Source organism: Xyrauchen texanus, chromosome 7, assembly GCF_025860055.1.
Source record: "Xyrauchen texanus isolate HMW12.3.18 chromosome 7, RBS_HiC_50CHRs, whole genome shotgun sequence".
NCBI classification, from domain to species: domain Eukaryota; kingdom Metazoa; phylum Chordata; class Actinopteri; order Cypriniformes; family Catostomidae; genus Xyrauchen; species Xyrauchen texanus.
The window spans coordinates 50,267,463-50,289,776 of record NC_068282.1 but is presented as its reverse complement, the minus strand read 5'-3'; the positions used below and the strand labels follow the sequence as shown (position 1 = coordinate 50,289,776).

Below are 22,314 nucleotides of genomic sequence, written 5' to 3'. Positions count from 1 at the left end.
AATAGCAACGTATTGCATTTGATTTTTTCCTCCTTTTCATAGGTTTATTTATTTATTTATTTCTGTGTACATTCACATCATTTCCTTCAGTGTAATGCAAACACAGAGGAGACACATCAGTCCGTCTCGCTGCGGGCTCAGATGGTTTCTGCCTCTTTTAATGGAAATGAATATACTGTTAGCAATATAGCGTATGTGCTAGAGTCTAATCACACACTGTGAGCAGACCAAACCTCATTTACTCCATTCAATGACTTCATTTACAGAGTTGACGGCAGGTTTGATGCTTTAAATGAGCTCGACCAACACAAACAATGTACAGTGTACTGAACACAGCACAAGCATGCACAATATATCACGTCTCATTGTCTCCAGTGTTGAAGTGGATTTGTGTGGTTTTCAGGTGGGGAATCTGGGTTTACTCTTCGTCTTGTTGTTCTTCATCTACGCTGCGCTCGGAGTCGAGCTGTTTGGAGAACTGGGTGAGAAGCTTTAGTCTAAAACACCTTTCAATCGTTCAGCATTGTTCCTTACTGTCGCAAGCACTTCGTCAATTAATCATGTGCAGGATATGGATGATAGGAGCGATTCAGCTTTCACTAGTTCTTGATATATTAGTAAAAATGACTAGCAGAAATACACATTCCTTATCAAAAATGGAATCAGTAATTGCAGTGTTACTAGTGATAATTACTTTGGTTTTTACAAGCGGGAATGTCGATTTCAGATATTTATAATGTGATTGTAATTGTAAGAAAGCCTTAAACTCTATGGAACCACCGGTAACATTGTGCTTCATGTGGATTATCTAATGATCTATACATCTGATTATCTTGTGTGTGGACTCCATTGAAAGATAATCACAGACTCTAAATAATCATATGTGATATTGTGTGTTCCATATCATATAAACAACACCAACATAACTGTCAAAGACATATATTTAACTATTACTCGCTATATTTTTGTCTGTGAGTAAAACAAATAGTCTGGTTGTATTTCACTCTTTGAGAACTTTCCAACAACATATGACACATGAATATTTGATCAGTTTAAAGTTTTTATTGATTGTAATAATATGTGCAGTGCAATTTGTTTATATAAATTATAAAAACGGACACTTCTTTGTCTGTAAATGTCAAAGCACTTGTTCAGTTTTGGTCATAATATCTACATACATTATAAAGTCGAGCTTCTGAACTTTGAAACGACTTATTTTGTGTTGCTCAAAACTGCAGTTATTAATATATTTTGATAATTATATTTTTCTCTTCCCATCCGAGCTTAAAGGGTTAATAAAATCTCAAAGTTTTACACTTGTTCTGTTCATCACTCAATCTCACTCTTTACTGTCTCTGATCTGTGTGATTTATGTCAGTGTGTAATGTGGAATACCCGTGTGAAGGAATGAGTCGTCACGCTACCTTTGAGAACTTCGGTATGGCGTTTCTCACGCTATTCCAGGTGTCTACAGGAGATAACTGGAACGGCATCATGAAGGTACAGATGTTTCTATTAACCAAACGTGACCTCACGTCTTTAAATGGAGTATTACATGAGTCAGTCGTTGTGTCAGACACGGTTCAATCGGAAATTAATCTTGATTTCTCTCATCTCAGGACACGTTGCGTGAATGTCCGCCGGGCGACAGCTACTCGTGTAACTCCAGCCTGCAGATCATCTCACCCATGTACTTCGTGAGCTTCGTGTTGACGGCTCAGTTTGTGCTGATTAACGTGGTTGTGGCCGTTCTGATGAAACACTTGGACGACTCCAATAAAGAGGCGCAGGAGGACGCAGAGATGGATGCCGAGATCGAGCTGGAGCTGGCGCAGGGCGGCCTGTGCTGTCTGGGGCGACTCGACCGCCTCGCCGGGGCCGATGTGGCAGAGAGACCCCCGGGAAACTGCGTGAACAGACGTGCGGCGATGGCGGCGGTCCACGCACAGCCGAACCAGAGCGCATTAACACTACACCGAACAACACACGACACGCACCAGAGGAAACTCTACTCATCGGCACAGGTGATTCTTCCTTTTATAACACGGGACGGAGAGGTGCGGAAACCTTGGTGTGCGCACATGTTAAGTTTGTACATTTGTACTGAGACGATTTCACCTCTAAAGAACTAAATTGTGCCAAAAAATGACCCCAAAAATTACTTTAACTGCAATTGCTAATGGGGTGGCCAGGCTTCGGTCCATGGTGGCCACGGCCACCCCTGCCCACCCCCTAGCTCCGCCACTGTGTGGGATTAAAGTAACAGTTCACCTAAAAAAAAAAAGAAATTTCTGTCACGATTCTTCTGTGGAACACAAACGGAGACGTTAGTTAAAAGGACAACTTCAGTCACCATTAGAGAAAGTGAATAGTGACTCATCCCAAAAGATAAACATCTCCTTTTGTGTTCCAACACAGAAAGAAAGTCATATGGTTTTGGAACGACATGAGGGTGAGAAAATGATGGCAATATTTTCATGTTTATGTGCATGACTCCTGAAGTCATTGTGAACAGTTTAAATGTTGTGCCAGTAATATCCATTCATAATCTCTCTGAAAGTGCTTTTATTGTCGAGGCAGGACAGCAGTCATGAAACTCTTACACAACACATCACACTGAATGATTGTACATTTCCTTTCTGACATTCAGCGGGTCTCCGGCTGTGTGTGTGTGTGTGTGTGTGTGTGTGTGTGTGTGTGTGTGTGTGTTGTGAGTCATCAGAGGAAATGATTTTAGAGCTGAAAGACAAAACAATCTGTCCGCAGTAACACACACTCACACTGAAGCAGCATTCGGTGTGTCATTGACTTCAGCAGATTCACACTGACTGACTATTAATGATCTGATCAAATCAAAGACTGTTTAGCCCGAGACAGTATGTCCTGCCTTACTGGTAAAAGAGCCAACCACCTTTTAGATACAGACATATTAGCTGGACCAGCCTGAAGAATTGCCCTCATTTATCATACTGTTGTCAGATTTAACTGCTTTTTTAAATGCTGTATGTATATTTGACTGTAATCTTGGCCAATTGTTTTGGATGTTTTGGTCTTTCACCATTCAAGTAGATAGAAGCTGTAGTTGGATCCATAGAATATAGTGTCCCGACCCGAGTCTACAACAGCCGAGTCCCAATGAATCTGTTCATGAATCTGAATTCAAATAGTGAATGTAAACGCAACACTAAACCAAGACATCATCACTGGACTGACTTCCTCCCTTCCTTCTGGAACTTACTTCCTTATTTCTTTCCTTCCTTCCATCCATCCTCCCTTCCTTCCTCACTACTTCCTTCCTTCTTTTCATCCTTACTCCCTTACGTACTACTTCCTCCTTCCTTCCTTTCTACTTCCTTCCTTATGACTTCCTTCCTTCCTAAGTTGCTTCCTCCCTACTTCCTTCCATCCTTCCCTCCCTCCCTCCCTCCTTCCTTCCTTCCTTCCTTTCTACTTCTTCCTCCCTACTTCCTTTCTTCTTTCCTTACTTCCTCCTACCTTCCTTCCTTTCTTCCTCCTTTCCTCACTACTTCCTTCCTTAATACTTCCTTCCTCCCTACTTCCTTCCTTCTTCCCTCACTTACTCCTTCCTTCTGCCCTACTTCCTTCTTTCCTCACTTACTCCTTCCTTCCTCATTTCCTGACTATTTCCTCCCTTACTTCCTCCCTTCCTTCCTTTCTTCCTCCTTTCGTCATTACTTCCTTCTTTCCTTACTTACTACTTGTTCCTCACTACTTCCTTCCTTCTTTCCTCACTTACTCATTCCTTCCCTCCCTACATCCTTTTTTCTATCCTTCCTTCCTCATTTCCTGACTATTTCCTCCTCCCTTCCTTCCTTCCTTCCTTCCTTCCATCCTACCTTCCCTCCCTCCCTTCCTTTCTTCCTCCTTTCCTCATTACTTAATTCTTTCCTTCCTTCTTTCTTCACTTACTCCTTCCTTCCCTCCCTACATCCTTTTTTCTCTCCCTTCCTTCCTTCCTTCCTCATTTCCTGACTTATTTCCTCCTTCCTTCCTTAATAGTTCCTTCCTCCCTACTTCCTTCTTTCCTCACTTACTCCTTCCTTCCTCATTTCCTGACTATTTCCTCCCTTACTGCCTCCTTACTTCCTCCTTCCTTCTTTCCTCACTTACTCCTTCCTTCCTTCCTTCCATCCTCCCTTCCTTCCTTTCTTCCTCCTTTCCTCATTACTTCCTTCTTTCCTTACTTACTACTTGTTCCTCACTACTTCCTTCCTTCTTTCCTCACTTACTCATTCCTTCCCTCCCTACATCCTTTTTTCTATCCTTCCTTCCTCATTTCCTGACTAATTCCTCCTCCCTTCCTTCCTTCCTTCATCCTACCTTCCCTCCCTCCCTTACTTCCTACTTCCTCCTTTCCTCACTACTTCCTTCTTTCATTACTACTTCCTTCCTCACTACTTCCTTCCTTCTTTCCTCACTACTTCCTTCTTTCCTTACTTACTACTTCCTTCCTCCCTATTTCTTTCTTTCCTCACTCCTTCCTTCCCTCCCTACATCCTTTTTTCTATCCTTCCTTCCTCATTTCCTGACTAATTCCTCCTCCCTTCCTTCCTTCCTTCATCCTACCTTCCCTCCCTCCCTTACTTCCTACTTCCTCCTTTCCTCACTACTTCCTTCTTTCATTACTACTTCCTTCCTCCCTATTTCTTTCCTCACTCCTTCCTTCCCTCCCTACATCCTTTTTTCTATCCTTCCTTCCTCATTTCCTGACTATTTCCTCCTCCCTTCCTTCCTTCCTTCCATCCTACCTTCCCTCCCTCCCTTACTTCATTTCTTCCTCCTTTCCTCATTACTTCATTCTTTTCTTCCTTACTACATCCTTCCTTCTTTCTTCACTTACTCCTTCCTTCCCTCCCTACATCCTTTTTTCTCTCCCTTCCTTCCTTCCTTCCTCATTTCCTGACTATTTCCTCCTTCCTTCCTCCTTTCTTCACTACTTCCTTTCTTTCTTCCTTCCTTATTACTTCCTTCCTACCTACACTGCAAAAAATTATTTTCAAGACAAGTATTTTTGTCTTGTTTTCCTGTAAAATTATCTACATTTTCTTAAAACGTGATTTATTTGCATGTCAAGCAAAATGGGATAAGATATTAATTCTTGTTTTAAGATAAATCTGACTAAAACTTTAGACTAAAAACAAGAAATGAACATCTGCCAATGGGGTAAGCAAAATAAACTTGTTTTCTCTTTAAATTAAGTTTGTTTTTCTTACTCCATTGGCAAACAGTTTTTTTCTTGCTTTAAGCTTAAATTTCACTAAATTTTGATTCGATTTCTCTAAAAACTAGAATATCATGCCAGTTTGCTCGTCATGTAAATAAATCACGTTTTAAGAATGTTTTGATATTTTTACTGGAAAACAAGACAAAAATACTTGTCTTGAAAATCATTTTTTGCAGTTTACTTCCTTCTTTCTTTCCGTCCTCTGTCCCTTGCTTCATACTTCCTCCTTCTTTCCTCCGTCCTTTCCTCACTACTTCTTCCTTCCTTGCTTGCTTATTTACAGCCAGACGTATAATTCATGTTTCCGATTAACAATGGTCATGGTGGATGTTGTCGTGCTGTTGTAATCTGAGTCTTTCACAGACATATTAGAGTGGATTGAGTGTGATGGATGGTGTAGACAGGTAAAGTTCGGGTCAGATCCAGAGTTCTACAGTCCTGACGGATCGATGAGATCCACATATCGCTGCAGGAGCAGAACGCATCGGTCAGAGTTGAACATGCTTGAATGACTGTTACCGCTGTGAGACACAGTTCACTGAACACTGACATACATCACCTCACAGTCACCACACACACACACACACACACACACACACACACACGAGAGAGAGAGAGAATAAATGTGCTGTTGTTGAAGGATGTTCCCAACTTTACTGAAGCCAGCAGCAAACCCCCAGCTCATGTGTGAATGCAGCAAAATACGGTTCATTTAAAAAAAAAAAAAAGTAAAAGTAAAACTAACATTATAAGTGAACCTCAAGAACAAAAATATTAAATAATAAAGAAAACATTTATGAAATGACCCACAATGAAATGACAAAATGTTAAAGAGCATCTTTTGTGTGTGTGTGTGTGTGTGTGTGTGTGTGTGTGTGTGTGTGTGTGTGTGTGTGTGTGTGTGTGTGTGTGTGTGTGACAGGAGAGCCTGTGGTTGGAGAGTGTGTCGCTGCTGATGAAGGATTCATTGGATGGTGAAATGCACATGATTGATAATCTATCAGGATCAGTGTTTCATCATTACTGCTCTCCACCAATCAGACGAGACGACAGGAGCAAATCCGGAGAGGTAAACACACACCTACGAAATTATATTCAATTATGTAGCAGATCCTTTTAAATTTATAGTGATGGTTTATAAAAAGACATATATTTTTCCTCGCTTTAGCTCTTGTCTTAGTAGTGTTTTGTACCTAAACAAATATGCATACTTTATGTATACAGTGTTATTGAAATTGAAAAGTATGTTAAACTGCCTTTATGCTTTTTAACCCTTTTACAGTCTCATTAGGGGCGTACACTCTAAATATTCCCAGATATTTAAATTTTTTAAGTAATAACACCAAACCTATGCATTTCTTTTGGAATTATATATTTAGACCTAATTTACCTCTAAATGTCTAAATTACACCATTTATTTTCATATAAAATAAACACATTTTACATTTATTTCAATTCATTAAAGTGAAAAAAAATGAAATAAGAAGATATTAAATGCATCATGCATTTGGAGCATCTGCTGGAACAAATATATTTAAACATACATGAAATAATAATAATAAATATAGCTGCAAGCAGCGATACCGGGGTCAAGCAATTATCGGCACCGTGAGCAGCAAAAGAAGCTTTGTAACATGTTTTTGGTTAATTTATTTATTAATTAAATAGATTTTATGTTTCAATAAAATCTATTTATTTTAAAAATGACTAAAAATAGCTTCTTCTTAGAAGTTTTGTCCAGTATGTGGCGCTGTTCTTAAACTGCTCCTGTACTATCTGGGCATGATGGTTATCATACAGGAAAGCATTCAAGAGTTATAAGACAAAATCTCCTGACCAGTAGGGGGCAGTGTGCCAAATCGATGCAGGTAACCTCAAGGCCTAATGGAGATGACACGTACCAAGATTCGTCCCAATCCCTCAAAGTGTTGCGAAGATACAAGCTCAAGTAAAATTTTGTGCATTCTTCACCGAATTCGTTGAAGCGCCATTCGAAAACGGTATGGTTTATCAACATTTTGCAAAATGGTTTTTGACGTGAGTGCCTCTAGATTATAAAGACCAATTTTTGTGCAAACCGGACAAACAGTCGAGGAGGAGTTTGAAAATGTTTTTTGGAAGTTTGCTCAATCATGACATAATTGGTATAATTGTTCTCGGCATGAACTACAGAATCTATCAAGACCAGTCTCATGACAGTAGGCAAAAGGAGTCAATAGCTATTAGCATTTTTAGAAATAGCATTATCATTTTTGACCACAAGGTGGCACTGTCCCGAAACATTTTGAGTCCCTTCAGAGCATGGTGCCAAAGACACATACTGAGTTTTGTAACGACACACCTAGTCGTTCCTAAAATACAGCATTTTATGACTAAATTAAAATGGCCGACATAGGAATATTTAATATGTGTAGCATAGTTCAGTGGAAAGGAGGAGGCGAGAACCAGCTTAAATATAAAACTGAAACAAAACACAAACACACACACATGACGGACATGTCCGTAAACGATCTCTCTCTCGTCGCACCACCGTCCGCCATCGGCCTTTATCCCTCTCGGAGGCTTAATTAGCCTGATAAGGGACCGGTTGTGTATAATCACACTCCGCCCTGCCACAATATCGCTGGACTCGCTATACCCCACTGAATATAATGAGACCAATTTGATGATTTATTTCAACATTTATGACAAACTGTTCCATCTTAATCCCTCAAAGCATTGCAGAGATACAACCTCAAGTTAAATTTTGCACGTTCTTCCTCAAATTCGTTGAAGTACCATTCAAAAACGGTACGGTTTATCAAAATATTCTGTGAATATATTTTTGTCGATAGTGCTTCTAGATGATGCAGACCAATTTTCGAGCAAATCGGACAAGCACGAGTTCGAAAAAGTGGCAAATCGACTTGAGCCAAGGATCAGATGAAAAAATTATTTTGCTTCTAGGACTCACGGTTCAAAAGTTATTAACATAAACGTGTGTGCAAATTTGGGCAATCGGTGGCGCTAGAGGGTTTCAGGTAGAGATGCCAAATTTGCTGTGGTAACACACAAGACTGTCCTCCATCCGTGTGCCAAATTTCATAACTTTCCCGCAAGCGGTTCTATGGGCTGCCATAGACTCAAGAGCAGAGACAATAGGGGTCTTTCGCCCCTTCAGGGCTTGACCCAAAACGAGTAGATGTTCCTGCGATCCACACATGCTGTCTGGTCACTGGAGACCAATATAGTCACAATCTTCATTTCTAGATATTAAAATACTGAGAATTTGGAGGGAAAATGTGCTTAACTCTCCTGAAAATAATGTCATGGTGCAAAAGAATAACGTGTTTTGGTGACATTCACCCAAAAACGAGCAAATATTTATTTTGAGCTAATATCATGACATTTCTGTGCAACTGTGTGAGTCATTCTGGCAGATCTAAATGTAAATATATGCAGACGATATGCTAATGAGCATCAGTTTCAGAGTCTGAACAGAGTGTCCATGTGACTGAGATCAGTGAAGATCAGCGGATTCACATACTGACGCCAGACTGACACGTGATGATCATGTTTGCACAGAACAGGGTTAAAAATAAACTAAATCAATTCTTCTCAAAACAAATCCTGAAGTAAATGATCATGGAAAATGCATGTGACACGTCAGGATTTACATGCATTTAACTATGTGTGACCCAATTTAAATGAATTTAAACTGACTGATCTCAGTTCAGAACACTCTGTGCTGTCAGGAAAGGGTTAAACTTTTAGTTTAATGAGTCATGTGACAAAACAACATGGCGCTGACCACAGCAGAGTTTGTCTTTGAGAGAAACGCCAAAATAAGGTGCATTTCAAACTGTTCTGAGACCAGTCCAGACACACAGCACACTGGAGGTTAAGTCATGCACTAAATAGGGAGCATCCTATAGCTCTCCTATAACTGTTCTGAGACCAGTGCAGACAGACAGCACACTGGAGGTTAAGTCATTCACTAAATAGGAAGCAAGGGAGCATCCTATAGCTCTCCTATAACTGTTCTGAGACCAGTGCAGACAGACAGCACACTGGAGGTTAAGTCATGCACTAAATAGGGAGCAAGGGAGCATCCTATAACTCTCCTATAACTGTTCTGAGACCAGTGCAGACAGACAGCACACTGGAGGTTAAGTCATTCACTAAATAGGAAGCAAGGGAGCATCCTATAGCTCTCTATAACTGTTCTGAGACCAGTGCAGACAGACAGCACACTGGAGGTTAAGTCATGCACTAAATAGGGAGCAAGGGAGCATCCTATATCTCTCCTATAACTGTTCTGAGACCAGTGCAGACAGACAGCACACTGGAGGTTAAGTCATTCACTAAATAGGGAGCAAGGGAGCATCCTATAACTCTCCTATAACTGTTCTGAGACCAGTGCAAACAGACAGCACACTGGAGGTTAAGTCATGCACTAAATAGGGAGCAAGGGAGCATCCTATAACTCTCCTATAACTGTTCTGAGACCAGTGCAGACAGACAGCACACTGGAGGTTAAGTCATTCACTAAATAGGGAGCAAGGGAGCATCCTATAACTCTCTATGCAGTTAAGTGCGTTCGCTCCTAAAAACTGATCAAACGTTCAGTTTCAGGCTGCAGATGATGTTTGGACACTCAGGAGGTTAAAGATAGATGTTGAATATTTATGCACAAAGACTAAAATCTCCTTGATTTGCAGCTGAATCTATTATCTGAACATTTTCATAAAGTGTTGATAAAAGTAAAATCTCACAGGGACCGTTGAAACAGGACAAAGCCTTGACGTTGTGTCTTGCTGTTTAGCATCGTGTGCCGTGAGCATCATGTTTTCAAATAAAACCTTTTGCGTCAGATCAAAACAATGAACCAATCAGATGATTCTGAAGCATCTCTAGTGTGTTGATTGTGTACATTATCAGCGGTTAATTGGATATAATGGGAGTGAATGATCTGATTCTGTGTCACTTTATCTCGATGTGTGAACAGCCCCTCAGTCTGAGTTTTACCCAGGACAAGTTTAATGTTGTGTTGTGTTGTGTTGTGTTGTGTTGTGTTGTGTTGTAGATTCAGTTGGCGGAGGTCGAGCAGACGTCTCTGATGTCAGAACAGCTCTCAGATAAATCCTCATCACCGGTGCTGGCCGATGACATCAGCCTGGATGAGCACAGTGTGTCCCAGCAGCTGGACAGAGGCTATAAGGTGTGTGTGTGTGTGTGTGTGTGTAGTGAGTGTGTGTGTGTGTGTGTGTGTGTGTAGTGAGTGTGTGTGTGTGTGTGTGTGTGTAGTGAGTGTGTGTGTGTGCAGTGAGTGTGTGTGTAGTGAGTGTGTGTGTGTAGTGAGTGTGTATGTGTTTGTGTGTGTGCGTGCGTGCGCGGGTGTGCACGCGTGAGTGTGTGTGTGCGTGCGTGAGGGTGTGTTTGTGTGTGTGTGTGTGCACGCATGAGTGTGTATGTGTGTGAGTGTGTGAGTAAGTGAGTGAGTGAGTGTGTGCGTGTGTGAGTGTGCGCTCGTGAGTATGTGTGAGTGAGTGTGTGTGTACGCATGAGTGTATGTGATTGTGTGAGTGAGTGAGTGTGTGTGTGTGTGTGTGTATTAGTGAGTGAGAGTGTGTGTAAGAGTGTGTGTGTGTGTGTGTTATCTGTACATTTAAACATTCACACACAAGCACAAATGCCCAGTATTGTGACAGTAAACTCTGTGTTATTGGGTGTTATATGAATCATTATTGACATGTTTGACATCAAGCCAACTGAGACGTATCTTGACGAGCGATAAGTGTGATTGAGATTTAAGAGCTTATGTTGAGAAGATTTTCAGTGCAAAACGTAAAGGAATATTCCGGTTCAATGCAAGTTAAGCACAATCGACAGCATTTGTTGCATAATAAAAAAATCCCTCATCCCTTCTTTTCTTTATAAAAGCACAAGTGTGTGTTCAGTGAGACACTTCTAATGGAAGTCAATGGGGTCAATGTTTGGAGGTTTATAGGCAGAAATGTGAAGTTTATATATATATATATTTTTTTTTTTATTCAAGCTTTTGACATTGACAGGGTTTAAACATAGTTGGCCAATCTGAGCTAAGACAAATTGCCCAGATGGCTACACTCCACAGAATATCCACTAAAGTACATTATCACAATATATATCACAAATAATTACCACACAAAAAGGGGGAGAGGAAAAAAAAAAAAAAAAGGTAAAATAAGCATACCAACAAATTACATCAGAATTGGGTGGTTATTTAGTCCTTCCATGCCAGGTTCTGTATTCCCAGCGCTAGCCGATGCGTCTCTCCCACCCCAAGATAAGTGAGGAAGGGGTCCCATACTCTATAGAATTTAAAAGGTTTGTCTTTTAATGCTGTTGAAAAAGCTTCATATGGAATAAGGCCTTTGGCTGAGTTAATCCACTGTGCTATTGATGGGGCTCGATCTGTTATCCAGCATACAAGTATGCATTTGCGAACACAGTGTAGTAAGATTTGGAGAAGGTGTGCCCCTTGGAATTTGGACGGGAGTTCCTGGCTCATCCCGAGCAAACATGTCTTTGGTCCTAATTGTAATGAGCAGCGAAATATACTCTCAAGTTCCCTTAGGACGTCCATCCAGAATAGTTGTATTGTTGAGCAGCTCCAGAAACAGTGGATGAGGGTTCCTTCTAGTCTTTTACATTTATTACAGAGGTTGGAGAGTTTTGGGTTCACTTTATGTCTTTGGGCTGGAGACACATGCAAGCGATGAACAATTTTAAATTGCATTTCCCAGGCAGAGTTGTTGGCTAGATAGGAGGGCATCTCACATATGGCTTCCCAATCAGTTGTCTGAATTTCTTCCCCCAAGTCCTTTTCCCATAACACCCTAGTTTTATCTGAACTATCTGTATTTGCCCTTATCAAAATGTCATAGAAGATTTTGGATGCAGATCGAGATGACGTAAGTTTATTTAATTGTTCCTCAATTGGGGACACGCATAGCCCATTTGAATAGACTCTAAGATTTTTTGTTATGAAACTGTGTATTTGGTGGTATACCAAGAAGAGCTTCTTATTGATATCATATTTTGCAGTAAATTGTTCGAAGGTCATTAGCTGTTTAGTCTCCATCAAATCTCCTATGACATGTATTCCTTTATCTTTCAAATGTATTAGGCCATCATTCATCCCCGGGGGGAAATCTGGGTTGTTATGCAAGGGTGTGAGTAGTGAAAGATGGGAGCCAAGCCCTTCTGTTTTGCGTACTAATCTCCATATTTTAATCATATTTTTAAGGATGAAATTATCTTTAGTTAGAGTTCAGCTGTGTTTTGGGCTGACAGATATAGTAGATTCCGTAAAGGGATTGGCCCAAGAGTTGTGGCTTCTGCGCTAATCCAAGTTGAGTTTGGATCGTTCAAGTGCCATTCCAGTGTAAATCGAAGTTGGGCAGAGAGCTGATATAGGTTAATGTCTGGGGCAGCTAGACCTCCACATCTACTCAAGAGTGTTAAAAAGCTATATCTCAGTCTAGGTCTTTTTTACGCCAAATAAAGGAAATAATGGAGCCACGTAACTGTTTAAGTGCTTTGTTAGGAATGAGAACTGGTAGCATTTGAAATGGGTATAGAAGGCGGGGTAAAATATTCATTTTGACAAGATGGACACGACCTAATAGGGATAAGGGAAGATTACACCATCTATCTAGGTCTGATCTTATGTTCGAAAAAATAGGGACGAAATTGCTTTTATACAGACTTTCCAGCCTCTGTGTAATCTTTATACCCAAATACACAAAGCCTGTCGGAGACCATTTAAATGGGTGAGAAATTGTAGGGTTGTGGGAGTGCGATTTACTTAACGGCATTGCTTCTGACTTTGAAAAATGTATTTTATACCCAGAGAAAGAGCCAAAATTAGAAATTGTATCAATAAGATGTGGAATTGATTGTTGTGAGAGGCGAGGTAAATTAAGATGTCATCGCGTACAGTGAAATTTTATAAGTTTTCTCTTCCAGTCTAAGTCCTTCAATGGTTGGGTCATCTCTAATGGCCGTAGCCAGCGGTTCAATAGCCAGCCTGAACAGCAGCGGCGACATCGAGCAGCCTTGTCTGGTACCACGTGCTAAAGTAAATCTGGGGATTTAAGACCGTTAGTAATGACTCTGGCTGTGGGGGAAGAATACAAAATCCTAACCCATTTAATAAATGCATCACCCAAGTTAAATTTAGAGAGTACTGAGAATAAGTATGGCCATTCGACCCTATCGAATGCCTTCTCAGCATCTAATGAGATGACCAGTCCAGAGTTTGCGTGTTGATTTGAATGTTGAATTATGTTAAGAAGCCTTCTAATATTATGAGCTGAGGATCTGCCTTTGACAAAGCCTGTCTGGTCAGGATTAATTATTTTGGGGAGAATTGATTCCAGCCGAGTGGCTAATATCTTTGCCAAAATTTTTGTGTCCACATTTAGCAGAGAAATGGGGCGATATGAGCCGCACTCCTCAGGGCATTTACCTTTTTTTAAAAAGACACATATGTTGGCTTCTGTCATGGAGTCAGGAAGCTTATCAGAATCAAATGAATACTGTATCATTTCATGCATTAAGCTCCCTAGCTCCATTTTACATTTCTGAAAAAATTCCACTGTAAACCCATCGGGCCCTGGTGCCTTTCCTTTGGGAAGACTATTAATACAATTCAAAATTTCAGCTCAGCTCAATTGGTTTGTTTAACATCTGTCTTTGCTCCTCAGTTGATTCCTGTATATTTAAGTTTGCAAAGAATTTACTCATATTATCACCAGAAGAAGGGCTTGATTGGGAAGAATAAAGCCTCTTATAAAAGCGCTCTAAAGATTTTGTTGATTACTTTGTTATCATGATGACACTTGCCTTCTTTATCTTTGATACTGGATATGACCTGGGCTTGGGATCGGCTTTGCAATAAATTGGCTAGATATTTGTTAGGTTTATTGGCAAATTCATACATCCGCTGTCTAGCAAAGAAAACTGACTTTTCAGCTTTATTAGTAAGTATTGCTTCAAGAGAGGTTTTGACGGTTTCTATCTCGGCAAGAAGCACATCTGAGGGACAAGTGTTATATTTTGTTTTTAAATCATGGAGAATAATTTCTAATTTTCTCTGATCTGCCAGCTGCTTTTTTTCTGGTTGGATACATAGGATATAATTAATCCCCTAATATATGCTTTAGCCGTGTCCCAGAGCAAATTGGGAGACACTTCTGGGGTTCTATTGTCCATAAGAAATAGCTTAACTTGCTCTTTAAGGTAGGATTCAAAATTTGGGTCATGAACGAGCCATGATTTGAATTTCCAGGAAGCCGGGTGGTATATTTGGTTGGATAGGCCTAACCTAACGAAAAGCGGGAGCATGATCCGAAATTACAATGTTGCCAATATTACAGTCTATTACATTTTGGAGTGAAATCTTGGGAGAGAAAAAATAGTCTATTCTGCTTGCAGTTTTATGGACTCCAGAAAAAAGCGTGTATTCTCTATCTCTGGGATGAAGGGCTCGCTAAACATCTACCAGACCAATTTCTTCACAAATCCCATTCAGAGCTTGTGCTCTGTTGGAAGGCCTATCATTAGATGGTAGCGATTTGTCAAGTTTTGGTAGCAGCGTACAGTTGAAGTCACCAGCGATTACACTATGTTCACACTGCCATTCAGCAAACTTAGAAAACACCTGTGTAATTAACTCATTAGATTGAATTGGGGGGAAATAGACATTCATAAGGGTAATGGGTTGTCCAGCTAGTGTAGCTTTGAGCAGGATAAACCGTCCTGATTTATCGGAATATGTACTAATATCTGATAATGGTATACATTTATTTACAAGAATGACAACTCCCCTACTTTTACTGGTGAATGACGAGCCATACACTTGTCCCACCCAGTCTCTCTTCAATTTGACGTGCTTCGCTGTCTGTTAGGTGTGTCTCTTGCAGAAATGCAATGTGAATTTGTTCTTTTTTAAGTAATTTAGAATCTTTTTTCTTTTTACTGGGTTACGAACACCCTTTACATTCCAAATACATATGTTTAATATAGATTTATTCGTTGACATAGCCAAGGGGTAGTTTAATATACCAACAGCACCAATATATGTGAGATGCCCTGCCCTGTTTTAAAGTGCAACTAGTCTGTTCAATTCTAATACCCATAAAAATTGGAGATGAGAGAAAAGAAAAAGAAAAAAAAGAGACAAAAAGAAAAGAAAAAAAAAAAAAGAAAAGAAAAAAAAATGAATTTGTGTTGCCCTTCATGTCGAACATATAACATAGAACTATTTACATTTAGCATCTTATAGACATTTTTGAAAATAGACAAGGGAAGTCTGACGCTGGTCGGTTTCACATTTGAGAGCAGTAGTGATCGCCACTCTGTCTCCTTGGAAACATAACATGAAGCTTAGACAGAACAAACAAAAAATGCGCGGTATTGAAAAGGAACACCGCGAAATCAAAGAGCTTTGATATAATTCTCGGCAAACCGCTGAGGCAACAGCCTTCTATATACTTATTGGTTCAGTATTTAAATCATACCATTGTTATATTCTCCTTTTATTTTCCCTTTAATCATCTACCCCCTAAAACTCTGAACAGAAATTTTCCACACGTACTGGGGGCGCAGAAGTGTCATTAAATCACAGAGAGCATGAGCAAACTGATACCTTATCCTTCAGCCTCTCCGGGGCGATTAGGGCCTGAGAAACTGGTAGTTGATGGTTCGGGCATACCGTCGAGGAAACACTCAGCCTCTGTCGGCTGTTTGAAGAACTTCCCGCCGCCGTTGTGCTGTACTCGAAGAGTTGCTGGATATATCATGGCGAAGCGAATTCCTCGTTCACGGAGTCGTCTTTTCACATCTCCAAAGGCTTGTCTTTTCCTCACTATGGCCACAGAAAAGTCTTCAAAGATAGAGATGTTTTGGCGTTTGTAGACCAGCTGACTCGCAGCTCTCGCTGCTTGCAGGATGCGCGCCTTGTCTTGAAAATTATGTAGTTTTACCAACATCGCTCTCGGTCTTTCTCCTGATGTGGGAACCCGTGAAGGGACACGATGCGTGCGCTCTATCTTTTCCTGGCTGTGCTTGAAAATTATTTTTAATAAATTAAAAATATTTAATTTATATTTTAATAAAAGCACTTACATTAATTCTTCTGTTAAATCTTGTGTGTTATTTGAGCTGTAAAGTTGTTTAAAATTATATTTTCCATTGTTTTAGTGTTAACAGAAGAAGGTTAGTCACACAGATGTGGTTATTAAGTGATTTAATGACAGTAAAATCACATTAACACATATTGTTCATGTCTTGTGTTTATAATGTATTTGAATGTGTACAGATTAAACCCCATTGACTTCCATTGGAAGTGTCTCACTGGAACACACATTTGTGCTTTTATTAAAGAAAAGGAGAGACAAATATATTTACATGCAGGTTTGTAACACATGAATTAATGTTCAAATTACATTAATGATTAAATAATTTTCATTTTTACACTGCAACATTTTTGTCTTCAATAAAAATATCTTTACATTTTTAAAACAAGGTTTATTTACTCATTATTAAAAATAAATGAGATATGAGATGAGGGTTTTCAGAGAAATCAAATATAATTTAGATAAGTTTTTCTTTCGTAATTGATGCTTTATGTATTTTAGTGTTATGAAATATTCCTGGAAGTCCATGTCATTTGTGTTGAATCACAACACTGACACACCAGCGTCTCTGTGTGTGTGTGTGTGTGTGTGTGTGTGTGTGTGTGTGTGTGTGTGTGTGTGTGTGTGTGTGTGTGTGTGTGTGTGTGTGAACAGGAGGATGAGGGCAGCGGTGACTCTCACAGCACAGAAGAGGACGGTCTTTGCAGAAGATCTCTCCCTGAGAGTGAGACATGCAGTGTAGAGAGAGACAGACAAAACGGGCAGCTTGATTCGGGTCAGCGCAGAGGTCAGATACTGTCTGTGTGTTCTGTTAAACATCAGGAACAAGAGCTGTTACCCTGCTGGGACAATCCAGCTTAAACAAGCTTCATAGCTGCTTTTACATGACTGATCCAAGCTGGTCTAGATGTTGGATCAGATGGTGGACCACTTTGGTCCCGCAACAAACCAGCTATCCTGGTTTTCCCATCAGGGTAAAGAGTGAATGTGTTTCATGCTTCTGCTATCAGAGCCTCAAGCAGAGATGATGTCTATCTGTTTGTGTTTGTCAGATGGGAGCAGAGGAGACGGCCACACGTCTTCATCTCTCTTTCATCCGCCAGACGAGTTCTTCCACCCGACCACAGCGGCGAATCCTCAGGTGAGTCCGGCGACCGGTGCGGCTCAGGTGGGATCCAGACATGCATCTCCAGCATCCTGGGCTTCTCTCAGGTCATCGGGGGCCAACAGCAGGGTCATGAGCTCACAGGTATGACACAAATATTTATTGTTGATTATGTCTGTTTGTATTATATTTGTGATTCATTCCAATTAATAGAATTAGCTAAAAACACTTATTTCATCTGGGGTTTAAGCATGCCATAATCTGAGTGTAGGCTACACATCCAAAACATGATGAGAACTGTTGCTGAATTGCTTTAGTGTTATTTGATATATTAGTAAATCAAAAGGGTCAAGCCAGGAACGGCCCATTTCAGTCAGCACTTGCTGTTTTTGTGGCAACATTCATCAGACAGCTGGTGCACAGATGGGGGTCGGCGGTGCTGGTGAAGCTACTTTTAAATTGCAACATTTATAAGCTACTCCTATATATATATATATATATATATATATATATATATATATAAAGCTTAAAGTAACTAAGTGCATTTAAGCTATTTAAAGAATAAAATATTTTAAAATAAATAATCAGATGATATTATTATTATCTTAATAATCAAAAGTTCCCAATAAATATAATTTGAGTGGCATTAAATTAAACGTAAATGTCAACTAAATTCAACCTAATAAAACTAGAAAGTGGCCTATTTTAACTGAGGTGAAATATAGTGATAGACAGCAGCGATTAACTACATTTTCATAAAAGTCTGATTGAAGAGAATCATTTATGTGAGCTCGTTCATATTACATAGTAAATATAAATGGAAGGAAATAGTATTTAAATTGTGGGTAAAACTTTACATTAAGGCTCTATATGGCAACACAGTGGTTCTCAACATTTTTTATTGGTCACGCCCCCTTTTGAAAAAAATACAAAAATTTGTGCACCCTATCCGATAATCAGATCGAAAATAGATCATAAAAAAAATTATGTTTCATGTTTCGTTTATAAAAATCTTTTTTTTTTTTCTTTTACAAAAAGTTACAAAATATAATTTTTTTATGTTATTTTCTTTATACTTTCTATGTTGCATAAATACATAAAACGTTTTCTAAAAATAGTTTTGTTTATTATACTGAATGCATTAACCCCAATGTTAACTCATTTGTTGGTTGTTTCCATGGAGATTTCTATGACATTATTTACCCTCAAATTGCATATATACCTTATAAATGTAAAGCTTACAGAATCTGTGTCCAAGCCTTGTTTAATTTATTAATTCTCACAGAAACTTGCGCCAATAGATGGGCTGATGTTTATTTCTGTGGTTATCATTTTTTACCTTCAAAGTCATCTATGTTACTGCATAATGTTTAATAATGTCCGGGGCACTATCCTTGAAGAGATTGCACAGGCCCTCAGAAAACCACATCTCTCCAGTTACAGACAACACTCAGTTGTCAGTTTGTTTCTCTTTCCTGTGATATCTCTCATGTGGTTTCTTGCAGAACACGTCTCACAGTAACTCTGCTTCAGGTAGTTCTGTGAGCAGCCTGCAGACGATGCTAGAGGAGGGTTTGAGTGTCAGTGTTTGTCCTCCGGGAGACCTGACGTTGCCCTTGACCTGTCCACACTCCAAAAACCCCACGCCCTCTCCAGAACTCACACACAGATCACACGCACCACAAACTGTGTGCAGCCTCCAGGCTGCCAGGGGGCGCCAGAGAAACCAGCACAGATATGACTGCACAAACCCCAACTGGATCCAACGAGAGTCCACAGAACGCTCTGATGTGGACACAGGATTTGGCATCTCAGCTGGAGGACCTTGTAGTCATGAACAGTTAATGGATCATCTGAGTAGCATCTCTTTGACCTCTCTGCTCCCGCCGGGTTCGCCAACTCCCCCGCTGGCCAAAAAGTGCAACAGCACTGGGAGTTTAGTACAGGGGAAACTTGTGGTGTGGAATAAAGGACTGGACAAGCATGGCTTTCTTTCCGACCCCTGGACTGAAACTATGAGTGAGGTAACAGAGACTAAGACACCCCCTGTTGACGTTAAGACATGCAGCCAGACAATAAATGCTAGCTGTCGTAAAAACAGATGAAATGTAGCATTTGTGCATGACTACAGCCCCACAACAAAAGAAAACATATTTTCCCTAGTTGTGAATGTCCGTTTGCAGTCTGAATTGAATGTTGGGGAGATAAAAATATATGCCGTAAAATCATGGGAAGGAAACACGTCTTTGAAATGAGTTTCTGCAACATCCATCGCATGTATTCTGATTCACACACAAATGACTCTTATGAACCAATTCTTTTTGGTGAATCAAAACAGACAGAGCAACCAGTGTAGTCCAACAAACAAATGACTCTTATGAACTGATTAATTTTAGTGAATCAAAACAGACAGAGCAACCAGTGTAGACCGACAAACAAATGACTCTTATGAACTGATTCATTTTAGTGAATCAAAACAGACAAAGCAACAATTGTAGTCCGACAAACAAATGACTCTTATGAACCAATTATTTTTAGTGAATCAAAACAGACAGAGCAACCAGTGTAGTCTGACAAACAAATGACTCTTATGAACCGATTCTTTTTAGTGAATCAAAACAGACAGAGCAACCAGTGTAGTCCGACAAACAAATGACTCTTATGAACTGATTCATTTTAGTGAATCAAAACAGACAGAGCAACCAGTGTAGACCGACAAACAAATGACTCTTATGAACTGATTCATTTTAGTGAATCAAAACAGACAAAGCAACAATTGTAGTCCGACAAACAAATGACTCTTATGAACCAATTCTTTTTAGTGAATCAAAACAGACAGAGCAACCAGTGTAGTCTGACAAACAAATGACTCTTATGAACCGATTCTTTTTAGTGAATCAAAACAGACAGAGCAACCATTGTAGTCCGACAAACAAATGACTCTTATGAACTGATTCATTTTAGTGAATCAAAACAGACAGAGCAACCAGTGTAGTCCGACAAACAAATGACTCTTATGAACTGATTCATTTTAGTGAATCAAAACAGACAGAGCAACCAGTGTAGTCCGACAAACAAATGACTCTTATGAACTGATTCATTTTAGTGAATCAAAATAGACAAAGCAAAAATTGTAGTCCGACAAACATATGACTCTTATGAACCAATTCTTTTTAGTGAATCAAAACAGACAGAGCAACCAGTGTAGTCCGACAAACAAATGACTCTTATGAACCAATTCTTTTTAGTGAATCAAAACAGACAGAGCAACCAGTGTAGTCTGACAAACAAATGACTCTTATGAACCAATTCTATTTAGTGAATCAAAACAGACAGAGCAACCAGTGTAGTCCGACAAACAAATGACTCTTATGAACCAATTCTTTTTAGTGAATCAAAACAGACAGAGCAACCAGTGTAGTCTGACAAACAAATGACTCTTATGAACTGATTCATTTTAGTGAATCAAAACAGACAGAGCAACCAGTGTAGTTGAAAATGACTCTTATGAACCGATTCTTTTAAGTGAATCAAAACAGACAGAGCATCCAGTGTAGTTGAAAATGACTCTTATGAGGTGGTTCTTTTAATTAATCCTTCAAAAAGACTCATAAACTGAATGACTAATTTGCCTCATGCCAAGCTGTATTTAAAGAGATATGTTTGCAACAAGTTGTTTTTTGTAAAAAAAAATAATAATATTCGTTTAAAAAAGCATTAAAACCTCACATTTCTCAGCAAATAATCTGAGTAATGGCAAGTAGCATGTAAACAGGATTGAAGCGGTTGGCCCAAATCATGTAAAAATCTTAATCTAATTATTCCTTACATGCTGATTATTGCAATATCAGAGTATTGGTGTACATGTAAATGTAGCCATTGACTTCGCTAAGTTACAAACTTAGGCCACGCCCACACTAATATGTTTGAAACCTCTGTTTTCAGTTTCCTAATGTCATCGTTTTCCAAAGTTTCTCATCCAAAGTCATCCGCTGTTAACGTAGCGTAATCAATGTGTTTACAAACTAAAGTTTCAAACAAGTTTTCAGCTAATACGCTAATTCTGACACTAGCGACCGCAGCATAAGAACAGCGTCTTTGGCTTGATACTCCTTATATGAGAGAATGGAGAAGTGACTGGCTATTCTATAAACATTAACCGGTATGTTCGAGCGTGTGTGACTGATCTGGCAGAACATTGACGTTACTGGAGAAACATCTGATGACAGAAATCATGAATGAAACGAGATGTTTTGTATTAGGAATGTTTTAATGGATGTTCTTTGTTTATTGTGTAATAATGATGAAAGTTTGCTGAACGATGGAAAATGTGTTGCTCTGTTCCAAAACCTAGTGAGCTGCCTACCTAGGCAACATGTAACAGGATGAGACACATGCTGAAGTGGAATATGTAGTGTCGGAGGTTAGTTTGAATCATTAACCCCAAGTCTGTGCAATAATACAAAACAAAAAACACTATTTATGATAACTTTTTTGTATATGGCCACATGTATATCACATGTATCCATTGCTGAGAATGCACTGCAACAAACTTAATCCAAGACGACGGAAATGTGATCGAAAAATATTGATAGAACATGTTTTTGTTGAATTGAAAATACAGTATTTCACCTCATATCTGTGTGTGCTGTATATTTTTGTGCTTATAAGAGTATCGAGCTGTTAGCTTAGCAGCCTGCTAACATCAGAAAGTGCGTCCCAAACCGCACACTTCTGCAGTGCATCAAAAATAAGTATAATACGAGTACCCGGATGATGCACTTCTTCGAAACTGTGAG

General features: G+C 39.5%; 1 protein-coding gene across 1 annotated transcript in view; it reads left to right on the top strand.

Moving 5' to 3' along the window:
* LOC127646300 (voltage-dependent T-type calcium channel subunit alpha-1I-like) overlaps nt 1–20,497 on the top strand; it is a 151,355-nt gene extending 130,858 nt beyond the window's left edge. The window contains exons 29-36 of the mRNA XM_052129828.1: nt 404–482; nt 1,379–1,500; nt 1,620–2,024; nt 6,168–6,314; nt 10,311–10,445; nt 17,065–17,197; nt 17,463–17,659; nt 19,021–20,497. Of these exons, the coding sequence (XP_051985788.1) occupies nt 404–482; nt 1,379–1,500; nt 1,620–2,024; nt 6,168–6,314; nt 10,311–10,445; nt 17,065–17,197; nt 17,463–17,659; nt 19,021–19,620 (1,818 nt within the window). The 3' untranslated portion in view covers nt 19,621–20,497. The remainder of the gene's footprint in view (nt 1–403; nt 483–1,378; nt 1,501–1,619; nt 2,025–6,167; nt 6,315–10,310; nt 10,446–17,064; nt 17,198–17,462; nt 17,660–19,020) is intronic.
* The last annotated feature ends 1,817 nt before the right edge of the window (nt 20,498–22,314 follow it).